The sequence below is a fragment of the Bos mutus genome, chromosome 21 (assembly GCF_027580195.1).
Source record: "Bos mutus isolate GX-2022 chromosome 21, NWIPB_WYAK_1.1, whole genome shotgun sequence".
NCBI classification, from domain to species: Eukaryota; Metazoa; Chordata; class Mammalia; order Artiodactyla; family Bovidae; genus Bos; species Bos mutus.
The window spans coordinates 3,148,488-3,162,094 of NC_091637.1; the positions used below are offsets into that span (position 1 = coordinate 3,148,488).

The window sequence follows — 13,607 nt, forward strand, 5'->3', positions numbered from 1 at the left end:
TCACTGTCCACGTCCTGGAGACCCAGGCTCAAAGACTGTGTCTCATGCAGGAGCTGGGACAGAAGGAGAGGCCATGGGACAGAGGGAGTCCCATGCTCAGAGCTGGACCTGCCAGATGTATGCTGGGCCAGACACTGAAGCCTGGAGACCACAGTTGCCTTCGGGATCTCTAAACTCAAGTCCACCTGACACTAACAAATGCCTTCAATCTGCCTTTCATGCCTGGCTCCCGGACTTCTGATATTCACCAGGACCCAGCACATCTCCAGTGGTAATGTGCCTTAGTAAGTCTGGGCAGACCACTCCTCTGTCCCCCAAACCCACAGAAGCATGACTGAGGTTTATAGCAACAATGCTGGGTTGTCAAGAAAAAGTGGAGTCTACTTTCATACACTGTAATAAGGCTATGTCCACTCTAACCCACTCCAGGTAGACTATTTATTTAATGTTGTGGAAGATGATATTTACCATTTAGGAGCTACAAAATTTGTATCATCTGGAAAATTGAGAGGGCTTCCCAGGTGGCGCTAGTGGTAAAGAACCCGCCTGCCAATGCAGGAGACCTAAGAGACTCAGGTTCGATCCCTGGGTGGGGAAGATCCTCTGGATTATGACATGGCAACCTATTCCAGTATTCTTGTCCGGAGAATCTCATGGACAGAGGACCCTGGAGGGCTACAGTCCAGGGGGTCACAAAAAGTCGGACACAACTGCAACAACTAACATACATACATATAGAAAACTGAGGAATTTGCATTTTCAGTACACCTCACTTCTGATGATGTCTGATAATTCTGGTTCTTTGGTACTCATATCTCTCTGATTTTCTCAAAAAATGACAGATTTTCTGAGGCAGATTCCCTGGAAGCTCAGGAAGCCGCAGCTTCTGATCTCTAGGACAGGCCTCTTACAGCCTGGGGAGGGGTTCTGGGAACTCTGTATTTGTATATTTTATATTCTTTTCTTAAAGAGAACTTCTGAAGTTTAATAAGCTAACAGCTCCCCAAATTTGGATCTGCCCTGCAAATTCACTTTAGCTGTAAATTCTTCAGGTGATAAGAGAAATTAGCTTAACAAAGAGCAATCTAGTAACATTAGTGGAAAAGGCAAAAGCTACAGAAAGGACATGACTGAGTGACTTTGCCTTTCACAGAAAGGATTGATGTTACAGGGTAACCTCTGCAGGCAGTAAAAGAATCCTGAAGATATTTTCAAGAGATTTTCCCTTACCAATGTGCGTGCACATTCTCAGTCATGTCTGATTCTTTGTGACCCCACGGACTGTAGCCTGCCAGGCTACTCTGTCCATGGGATTTTTCTTGGCAAGAATATTGCAGTGGATAGCCATTCCCTTCTCCAGGGGATCTTCCCAACCCAGGGATTGAACCTGCGTTTCCTGCATTGTAGGCTGATTCTTTACTGCTGAGCCACCAGGGACTCCATACCAAACCCATCAGAAATAGATTAACAGTTACTACAAAACTTTTAATTTTTTGATACTTTATTCTCTAAGTGTCTTTACATTCAGCTAACACTTTAGAAATAGTTACCTAAGTTTCTTAAGCCGCTGTTACATGTTATTTCATGAGAAAAAAAATCTAATCTTGAATCAGTGTGAGTCACTTGTCTGTGGGTCTAAGCCAGATATCCACTTATGCACATGTACACACATTCTCTTGGAAGCAAGATACTAAGAAACTTAAATTTCTGGGAAGAGACAGTAAAAAGAAAAAGTAAGAAAGAGGGACAACTAGATCCCTGAATACTTATGCTTTTCTGCAGGCTTACAAGCAGAATTAATTCTTTCCTAGAAATTTTGAAAGGTATTATTAATTACTTCACTCCTAGGAATTAAACTCAACCCTACCCATATTATGGGATAAATTGGACAATTGCTCTTCAGCTTTGTTCTTACCTAAAATGTATTTAAATGAAACTTAGTTCATGAAGTCTCATAATAATTAGTTCAGTAGAAAATAATGTTTCTGAAAATATAAGCCTTCCCTTAATGTTGAAAAAAATATTAGAAATCATACTGGAACACATAATATATACTGTACATCAGCTAATAATCCAATTGTCAAGAGACCAGTGGCCAGAAGAGATCACTAAAGCTCTTGAGAACAACTCAGGATTTAGTATCACATTTTAATCTCATTCATTTGTGTAATTCCAATGATATGGTATAACATTTGGCTATTTTTCTGACTTAAAAAAGAATGTGCAATTAATCAAGTTTCCTTTCTGGGCCATAGACTGATTTTGAACAGGAGATGTTAATCCTTGCTTTAAAATTAGTGTCAAAAACAGTTTTATTATGCAAATATTCGGCAAGCATATTTTCCCTTTCATGGGCATGAAAATTCACATTTGAGCCTTATAATTAAATTAACACATCAAGGGAATCATGCATGAAATTAGTATTTCAAGATAAAAAGTGACTATATGGGCAAGACTGGTGTCATGATGTCAAAAATTGTAGTTGAACTATTGTCTTTGAACTCCCTTCATATTGTAATGATATGGTGACTTTATATTTTAGGTATCATTTAAAAATAGCACATACCAAGGGCAACTCTAGCCGCAGATGCATCATAATTGATCCAGAAGGACACCCATGAGAGAATTGTAATTAGGATAGAGGGCATGTAGGTCTGGAGAATGAAGTATCCAATGTTTCTCTTCAACCGAAAGCTCAGTGAGAGCCGAGGGTAGGCACCTACGGTAAACAGACAGGGATTACACTGGAGATCAGACACAGCAGACAAAGAGTTTGCTTTGATTTCCATGGGTCAACAGCATGCATTTGAAAAGCCCAGAATGGAGGGGTGGTCCACAACCATGCAACCTGCCTCCACCACCTAAGTTCCATTGAGAACTTGGGAGATGAATGATTTTCAGTCTACGTATGAGGTCATGATGAGGCTACTCTTCTCTCATATACTCAGCTGGAAACTGTCCCTGAGAAAACTCTTGGAATAGTGACAACTATCTTATTTATTTTTCAACTAATAATCTCCTTCTCCTCGACTGTAAATAGGGAAGATTTGGCTCAAGGCTTTACTGAGCAAAATGGTTTCTATCAGTCCTCCTCTGTCAGCCCATCTAGAGCAACAGTGCAGATGTCTTAGGCACTGACCCTGGACCCCCTGGAACAGCTCAGGCACCCCCTCTTCAAGAGCATGAGAGGAACAGAGGGTAGCAGCGTGCTCTGAGATGCTCTGCTCCAACCACAGAAAAGGAATCAAAGAGGGCTGAGAAGAAGCATCCGGTCTGCTTTCCTGTATTTCAATCCCAGTGTTAACCTCCTAATGTGTACATTCCACTTAGACAGTTGTGAACCCCACCACCACTGCCAGTGCAGAGTGAGAAAACAGCCCACTGCTATGCCACCTGTATATTTATTTACCTTTTCTGTTTGATTTTGGTTTTTCGTTGGGGAGCAGGCACATGTAACCTCCATTTCTTCCTGACCATTTCAACAATATACTTTACCAGTTTCAAATTGCCCAGCTCTTAATTTTCTGGACTCAACTGAGACTGCTGGAAGGCCAGCCTTCTCATCAGATTCCTTGCCTCTTCTCCTCCTGCCTTCAATGATGGGTAGTGCTCTCTTTCTGAGATTCATCCACCCAAAGTTTCAGGAGACGTCGCATTTCTTGTCTTCATCCTACTCCAAGCCTGACAGGCTCACGTTCCCCTCCTGCCTCCAAATACGTGCATTTTCCTGACTTTACTTCACATCCCTTTCTGGTTTTGTCACTACAGTCTATCCCTTTTCCAGTCTGGTTCACTCATATGACTATTTCTTCTATGTAGTAAATGAAAGACTTTAATTTCCAGGCTTCTACTTTAGCATTAATCACATTTTCAGTCAAAATTATATAAAGGAGAAAAGAATTAGCCTAATACACACAGCATTTAAAAGCTGACAATCTGAAAATTTTCTCCAATCTCTTGTGTGCTTGTGTGTTTGTCTAGTTTCTTTTATATAACTCTGATCAAATGCATATATTGTATTATCACTGTAACATAAACATATTCATCCTTATTACAAACTACTTACATATACAATTTTGAATTTTTCCTGATTTTCCATCAAATATATACACATATATTCTATAGTATATAAATACATTTTCCTGAATGTGATAAATTTAGGGTGTTGCCATTGTTGCAAAACTTTAAGTAATATTCTTAGGAATACCTTTGAGTTGAGTCCTTTCATTATGCTTAAAATTATTTCCTTAGAATGAATGTGTCAAAAAAGGAATTATTAGGCCAATGTTGGAGGCTTTTGATACATAGTCCCAAATTACTTTGCAAAAGAACCATACCAGTGAACATGTCAATATGAGTACTTTATAGAAGTGCCTGTCTCATTTTGTAAACAACAGTATTACATGTTGTTTAGTCACTAAGTCATGCCTGACTCTTTGTGACCCCATGGATGGTAACCACCAGGCCCTTCTGTCTATGGGATTTCCCAAGCAAGAGAATTTCAGTGGGTTGCCATTTTCTTCTCCAGAGGACCTTCCCAATTCAGGGATTGAACCCATGTCTCCTGCATTGGCAGGGGAATTCTTAACTGGTGAGCCACTAGGGAAGCCCCTTAACAATATTACATAATATTTTAAAAATTACTTTTGCTAATTTCCTTGGGAAAAATTTGTCAAATCACTTTTTTTAATTGATTACTTCTTAATGCTTTTTCCCCCCAGATTTTAACCTTTTCAGTTCAGTCACTCAGTCATGTTCAACTCTTTGCGACCCCTTTGTGTGGCTGTAGCACACCAGGTTTCTCTGTCCATCACCAACTCCTGGAGCTTGCTCAAACTCATGTTCATTGAATCAGTGATGCCATCCAACCATCTCAGCTTCTGTCATCCCCATCTCCTCCTGCCTTCAATTTTCCTAGCATCAGGATCTTTTCCAATGAGTAAGTTCTTTGCATCAGGTGGCCAAAGTATTGGAGCTTCAGCTTCAGCATCAGTCCTTCCAATGAACATTCAGGACTGATTTTCTTTAGGATGGACTGGTTGGATCTCCTTGCAATCCAAGGGATTCTAAACAGTCTTCTCCAACACCATGGTTAAGAAGCATCAATTCTTCACTGCTCAGCTTTCTTTTATGATCCAACTCTCACATCCATACATGACTACTGGAAAAACCATAGCTTTGACTAGATGGACCTTTGTCGGCAAAGAAATGTCTGCTTTTCAATATGCTGTCTGGGTCGGTCAAACCTTCCAAGGAGCAAGCGTCTTTTAATTTCATGGCTGCAGTCACCTTCTGCAGTGATTTTGGAGCCTCAAAGAGTAAAGTCTCTCACTGTTTCCATTGTTTCCCCATCTATTTGTCACAAAGTGATGGGACTGGATGCCATGACCTCAGTTTTCTGAATGCTGAGTTTTAAGCCAGCTTTTTCACTCTCCTCTTTCATTTTCATCAAGAGGCTCTTTAGTTCTTCTTCACTTTCTGCCATAAGGGTGGTGTCATCTGCATATCTGAGGTTATTGATATTTCTCCTGGCAATCTTGATTCCAGCTTATGCTTCATCCAGACTGGCAGTTTGCATGATGTACGCTGCATATAAGTTAAATAAGCAGGATGACAGTATAAAGCCTCGATATACTCCTTTCCCAGTTTAGAACCAGTCTGTTGTCCCATGTTCAGTTCTAACTGTTGCTTCTTGACCTGCATAGAGATTTCTCAGGAGGCAGGTCAGGTGGTCTGGTATTCCCATCTCTTTAAGAATTCCAGTTTGTTGTGATCCACATGGTCAAAGGCTTTTTGGGTAATCAGTAAAGCAGAAGTAGATGTTTTTCTGGAACTCTCTTGCTTTTTCAATGATCCAGTGGATGTTGGCAATTTGATCTCTGGTTTCTCTGCGTTTTCTAAATCCACCTTGAACATCTGGAATTTCTTGGTTCACATACTGTTGAAGCCTGACTTGGAGAATTTTGAGCATTACTTTGCTAGCATGTGAGATGAGTGCAATTGTGTGGTAGTTTGAACATTCTTTGAAATTGCTTTTCTTTGGGATTGAAATGGAAACTGACCTTTTCCAGTTTATCCTTATAACTATTAACTGTTTAACCTTATAAATAATCTAATTATACCATTCATTCATCTTTCTCATTTTTTGTTCCTCTGTTTTTAGCTATTCATTCAAGTTCTTTTGATACTAATCTTTGCTTATACTCTACAAGCATTTTCCCAGTTATTTAAAAACTTGTAATAGGGTAGGGTGAGGGACATATAAAAACATAAATTTCTATACATAGTTGAGTCTATCCAGTTTGTTTTTTTCCCTGTAATTTTTAAATCCTGTTTTAAAAGTTTAGATAAGTTCCCAACTGACCACAACCCTATTGTGAGGGTTAGTGATTATTTCAGGGTTTGATATGAAGTGAACATGCACATTGGTTTCTGTTCCACAAACAACTAACCAAGTTTTCCACACCATTTGTGAAATAAAGCTTCCTCTACAGATCTGATATACTCTGTTGTTTTATAATACATTCCATGTCTATGTGGCTACAGATATGATGAGCCAGGTCAGAGCCTTGCCTGGGCCCTGGCACCAAGTGCTCTCCACATGTCTCAAAAGCAGAGTGATCACATGTTCAGCATCTTATGCTGCTTCCCATAAAGGTCAAAATAGTCACCTGGGAATTTTAGTTTCTCCAAAATGTTTTCCCAAGTTCACATTAGTTTTATTTTATACCATGCCTCTGTATTAAGTATAACATTTTCTAGCCAAGAAGTTACCCTTATTGCCTCAAAATAATTGTACACATTTCTTGCCTCTGCTGATTTTTACCCCTTGCTCTCCCCTTAAGAAATGTCTTTCCTTAACCATACTTCATGGCCTTGGTCAAATGCCACATCTCCCATAAATCCTTTTCTCCCCCCAAATGCAAGTAATTACTGTCTTTAGCTATTTTCTTTCCTCTTTAAAATTATAATCATTAACATTTACCAAGATAAGATCTTCCTTAGTAAGATGAATAAACTCCCAGGCAGAGTTTGTCAGACAGTTTTCATATACTGTCATGCTTAGCTAAATGTCTAAAACATCTTTGGTTATTAACAAATGCACCAGTGTGCTGAAAGAATGAACAGGCATACTTGATTTATTTAATAAGTTTAATACTCAAAACAGTCAGTTATTTTATTAAATCTTGGTTTGAAATCCTATGGTCACCTTCAACATTTATATTGAAGTACCTTCAATATCAGATCTTAATTTGCAATTTCATAGTGATCTCATGCCTTTACTAATCATTTGCTACTTTATGCTTCAGATATTTCTCACTATATCCACTCTACTTGGAATGTTATTCAAATCCATCAGGATAGACTGGCTTAGGCTGTAGTAGCAAAAGACCCCTTAAATCTCAGTGACTTTACAACAAAGATTTATTTGCTTTTTCTTTCTTGTGCTCCATAGTCACTCAGCTTCCTCTATCTGGAAGGCAGCTGGGACACTGTGGAAGAAGGGCCACACATACTTCCCATCACATTTCATTCTCCAGAGCAAGTCTCATTGTCAATCTTTACGTCACCAAGGTAGAAAAGTTCCATCCTCTTCCAGGGAATTGCAGCAAATATTTTTTGAATGACAATGTAATCTCTCATATTCCCCATTTTCCATTTTCGGAGTCAACTTTCTTAATATTTTCCAAAGTACAATTTCTTTAGAGAAACTGTCCCCTACAAGGCAAATACTGATATTCATGCAAAGAAGTTCAATTGATACGCTTTTGAGAATACTTACCCTGGGCAACATGGAGGCCAATGATATAACAACATAGTCAAATATTTGGAGGGTCATTAGTGGCCTTGAGGAAGGAAATACTACTCAGATCTCAAAATTATGTATTCACCAAGATACTGTTTACCACAGAACATAGAATTAAGAAAATATACCATTTTCTTATGTATTTGTTTAGTAATTACATTCTGTTTCTTAAATATGAAATACACTTTCAAATTAACAAAATTCTTAGGCATTCACCACCTATCCTATCACTCAATCCCAATCTCCTAGTCCCACAGGTGGGAATGTTAAGTGGAGGAAACGATAAAGATGAATAAGAAGATGGTCTATGCTCTCAACTAGCTCCCAATCTGTCAGAGAAAGACCCATACAGAACTGGCCTCTGTAACCCAGAGGTAAGGCCTACACTGGATATTCTAGAGCTCAAGATTTAGGAAAGGTTTCACAGTATCTGAACTGAGATACTCCTGGTTGAATAAGAGTCTTCATAGGCAGAGGATAAGAAACTTCGAGGTAAAGGGTCCAACACAGTCAAATTAAGAAAAGCCTTTCAGAGGAGAAATTAACAATAACACAATAATAGTGGGAGACTTTAATACCCCACTTACACCTATGGATAGATCAACTAAACAGAAAATTAACAAGGAAACACAAACTTTAAACGATACAATAGACCAGTTAGACCTAATTGATATCTATAGGTCATTTCATCCCAAAACAATGAATTTCACCTTTTTCTCAAGCGCACATGGAACCTTCTCCAGGATAGATCACATCCTGGGCCATAAAGCTAGCCTTGGTAAATTCAAAAAATAGAAATCATTCAAGCATTTTTCTGACCACAATGCAGTAAGATTAGATCTCAATTACAGGAGAAAACTATTAAAAATTCCAACATATGGAGGCTGAACAACACGCTGCTGAATAACCAACAAATCACAGAAGAAATCAAAAAGAAATCAAAATTTGCAGAAACGAATGAAAATGAAAACACAACAACCCAAAACCTGTGGGACACGGTAAAAGCAGTCCTAAGGGGAAAGTTCATAGTAATACAGGCATACCTCAAGAAACAAGAAAAAGTCAAATAAATAACCTAACTCTACACCTAAAGCAACTAGAAAAGGAAGAAATGAAGAACCCCAGGGTTAGTAGAGAAAGAAATCTTAAAAATTAGAGCAGAAATAAATGCAAAAGAAACAAAAGAGACCATAGCAAAAATCAACAAAACCAAAAGCTGGTTCTTTGAAAGGATAAATAAAATTGACAAACCATTAGCCAGACTCATCAAGAAACAAAGGGAGAAAATCAAATCAACAAAATTAGAAACGAAAATGGAGAGATCACAACAGACAACACAGAAATACAAAGGATCATAAGAGACTACTATCAACAATTATATGCCAATAAATGGACAACGTGGAAGAAATGGACAAATTCTTAGAAAAGTACAACTTTCCAAAACTGGACCAGGAAGAAATAGAAAATCTTAACAGACCCATCACAAGCATGGAAATTGAAACTGTAATCAAAAATCTTCCAGCAAACAAAAGCCCGGTCCAGACGGCTTCACAGCTTTCTACAAAAATTTAGAGAAGAGCTAACACCTATCCTGCTCAAACTCTTCCAGAAAATTGCAGAGGAAGGTAAACTTCCAAACTCATTCTATGAGGCCACCATCACCCTAATACCAAAACTTGACAAAGATCCCACAAAAAAAAAACTACAGGCCAATATCACTGATGAACATAGATGCAAAAATCCTTAACAAAATTCTAGCAATCAGAATCCAACAACACATTAAAAAGATCATACACCATGATCAAGTGGGCTTTATCCCAGGGATGCAAGTTCTTCAATATCCGCAAATCAATCAATGTAATACACCACATTAACAAATTGAAAAATAAAAACCATATGATTATCTCAATAGATGCAGAGAAAGCCTTTGACAAAATTCAACATCCATTTATGATAAAAACTCTCCAGAAAGCAGGAATAGAAGGAACATACCTCAACATAATAAAAGCTATATATGACAAACCCACTGCAAACATTATCCTCAATGGTGAAAAATTGAAAGCATTTCCTCTAAAGTCAGGAACAAGACAAGGGTGCCCACTTTCACCATTACTATTCAACATAGTTTTGGAAGTTTTGGCCACAGCAATCAGAGCAGAAAAAGAAATAAAAGGAATCAAATTGGAAAAGAAGAAGTAAAACTCTCACTATTTGCAGATGACATGATCCTCTACATAGAAAACCCTAAAGAGTCCACCAGAAAATTACTAGAAATAATCAATGACTACAGTAAAGTTGCAGGATATAAAATCAACACACAGAAATCCCTGGCATTCCTATACACTAATAATGAGAAAACAGAAAGAGAAATTAAGGAAACAATTCCATTCACCATTGCAACGGAAAGAATAAAATACTTAGGAATATATCTACCTAAAGAAACTAAAGACCTATATATAGAAAACTATAAAACACTGGTGAAAGAAATCAAAGAGGACACTAATAGATGGAGAAATATACCATGTTCATGGATTGGAAGAATCAATATAGTGAAAATGAGTATACTACCCAAAGCAATTTATAGATTCAATGCAATCCCTATCAAGCTACCAACAGCATTCTTCACAGAGCTAGAGAACAAATAATTTCACAATTTGTATGGGAAATACAAAAACCTCGAATAGCCAAAGCGATCTTGAGAAAGAAGAATGGAACTGGAGGAATCAACCTACCTGACTTCAGGCTCTACTACAAAGCCACAGTTATCAAGACAGTATGGTACTGGCACAAAGACAGAATTATTGATCAATGGAATAAAATAGAAAGCCCAGAGATAAATCCACGCACATATGGACACCTTATCTTCACAAAGGAGGCAAGAATATACAATGGATTAAAGACAATCTCTTTAACAAGTGGTGCTGGGAAATCTGGTCAACCACTTGTAAAAGAATGAAACTGGACCACTTTCTAACACCATATACAAAAATAAACTCAAAATGGATTAAAGATCTAAACGTAAGACCAGAAACTATAAAACTCCTAGAGGAGAACATAGGCAAAACACTCTCCGACATACATCACAGCAGGATCCTCTATGACCCACCTCCCAGAATATTGGAAATAAAAGCAAAAATAAACAAATGGGACCTAATTAACCTTAAAAGCTTCTGCACATCAAAGGAAACTATTAGCAAGGTGAAAAGTCAGCCTTCAGAATGGGAGAAAATAATAGCAAATGAAACAACCGACAAACAACTAATCTCAAAAATATACAAGCAACTCCTACAGCTCAACTCCAGAAAAATAAACGACCCAATCAAAAAATGGGCCAAAGAACTAAATAGACATTTCTCCAAAAAAGACATACAGATGGCTAACAAACACATGAAAAGATGCTCAACATCACTCATTATCAGAGAAATGCAAATCAAAACCACTATGAGGTACCATTTCACACCAGTCAGAATGGCTGCGATCCAAAAGTCTACAAATAATAAATGCTGGAGAGGGTGTGGAGAAAAGGGAACTCTCTTACACTGTTGGTGGGAATGCAAACTAGTACAGCCACTATGGAGAACAGTGTGGAGATTCCTTAAAAACTGGAAATAGAACTGCCTTATGATCCAGCAACCCCACTGCTGGGCATACACACTGAGAAACCAGAAGGGAAAGAGACATGTGTACCCCAATGTTCATCGCAGCACTGTTTATAATAGCCAAGACATGGAAGCAACCTAGATGTCCATCAGCAGATGAATGGATAAAAAGCTGTAGTACATATACACAATGGAGTATTACTCAGCCATTAAAAAGAATACATTTGAATCAGTTCTAATGAGGTGGATGAAACTGGAGCCTATTATACAGAGTGAAGTAAGCCAGAAGGAAAAAAACATAAATACAGTATACTAACCATATATGGAATTTAGAAAGATGGTAACAATAACCCGATTATGCAGACAGCAAAAGAGACACTGATGTATAGAACAGTCTTATGGACTCTGTGGGAGAGGGAGAGGGTGGGAAGATTTGGGAGAATGGCAATGAAACATGTAAAATATCATGTAGGGAAACGAGTTGCCAGTCCAGGTTCGATGCATGATGCTGGATGCTTGGGGCTGGTGCACTGGGACCCCAGAGGGATGGCAGGGAGGAGGGAGGAGGGTTCAGGGAACACATGTATACCTGTGGCGATTCATTTTGATATTTGGCAAAACTAATACAATTATGTAAAGTTTAAAAATAAAATAAAATTGGAAAAAAAAAAAAAAAGCCTTTCAGGATGCTCTGAGATAGAGACTTCAAAATGTTAATAATCACAAGAATCTTCAGAGATGTCAAGACCTATTCTTCTAGGCAAAGGCTTTTTTTGTTGTTTTAATTAATTTATTTATTTTAATTGGAGGCTAATTACTTTACAATATTGTGGTGGTTTTTGCCATACATTGACATGAATCAGCCATGGGTGTACACGTGTCCCCCTGTCCCGAACCCCCTCCCTAGGCAAAGGCTTTTGCCATTTGGTGTGCAACTTCAAGAATGCATAGCGTCTCTGTTGGACAAGGTCCTGACACTGATACAACAGATATCTTGATGTAGCCTGTATCTGTGGAGAAAATTCCTCAAATGATCATAACAAGTGGCTTGATCATTTTCAAGTGGGAAAGTAGTGAGTCAGTTGCACCGAAATATAACCTTCAAAAGAGCAACAGAAGCTTATAAATTACAACAGAAAGGCACAGAAGCCCTAGAGCCTGTGTGGCAATGTAGATGTGGTTCCATTCCCAAGTAGATGCTGAACCATCAAAGGTAGAGTCCCTGAACACAAGTGCATTGTTCCAGTTCAGGACTTCCTTGGCAAGACTATCTATTGAAATGCTGATCTCAACCTTTTTTCCCCAGATGCACTAAAAGCTGTGCCAGAAACAAGGCCTTGGATCTCTTGTCCAGCCTAAATTAACAGAACTTTCTAAGGCATTAATATTGCTGAAGAACTCATAAAAATGTGGATGCAGAGTATCATGTCACCTTTGTCAAGTGTAAGAGCCACTCAAATGTATCTATAAAGTCACAAGCTCATATTCTGGCAACTGCAGTAGGGTTGGCCTACCTACATATTCCTGTCCCCTTCCAAGGCAGCCACCAAGGGGGTTCTCCCAGGACTGCCTAGGAAGCTGCGTGATGCTTTGCCTGGGAGCTCAGGGATGCTCTTGGCGTCTTTATGATGCTCTCTCATTCATTTATCTCCTTTTTTTTTAACTGTATAATACAACCTAAAGTTCAAAATGGTGTTTCAAATTTTCTCACCCCCTTTTACCAGTCACCTAAATTAAAATATTTTCAAAACTTTCATAAAGGAAAGTAGATATAGGAAATAGGAACTAGAGAAAGAGGAAAAACAGACTTTTTCAAAGACTGTCTCAATCAGGCAATAATTCTCTTTCTGATCTCTACAGCAAAGCTGGAATGTGCTGTCCTATGACTCTGGAGCAAAGAGCAGGGGCCTCTGAGAGATCCAGGTTCAAGCTCAGGGTTTATCTGGGATACTCCTTTAGGAAGTTGGTTGTCCTCTCAGATCCTTAGTTTCCCTGTGTATAAAATTAGGGCATGGATATCATGAGTGAAATAGGGAAAATATAGATAAATTTTACTCCATTGATTACAAACTATTATTCTGCAGAAGAAACTAAAGAGAAAATGAAAATAAAATCCACAGAATGAGAGAAAATATTTGCAAATCATATATCTGATGAGGAACTTGTATTTAGACTGTATAAAGGTTTACAAAAAATACAAA

The 13,607-nt window shown here is 38.3% G+C and overlaps 1 protein-coding gene across 1 annotated transcript in view; it reads right to left on the reverse strand.

The window, feature by feature from the left end:
• The window catches only part of GABRB3 (gamma-aminobutyric acid type A receptor subunit beta3), a 290,891-nt gene that overhangs the window by 20,876 nt on the left and 256,408 nt on the right, over positions 1-13,607 (reverse strand). Inside the window, exon 7 of the mRNA XM_070358243.1 lies at positions 2,567-2,719. Coding sequence (XP_070214344.1) covers positions 2,567-2,719 — 153 coding nt within the window. The remainder of the gene's footprint in view (positions 1-2,566; positions 2,720-13,607) is intronic.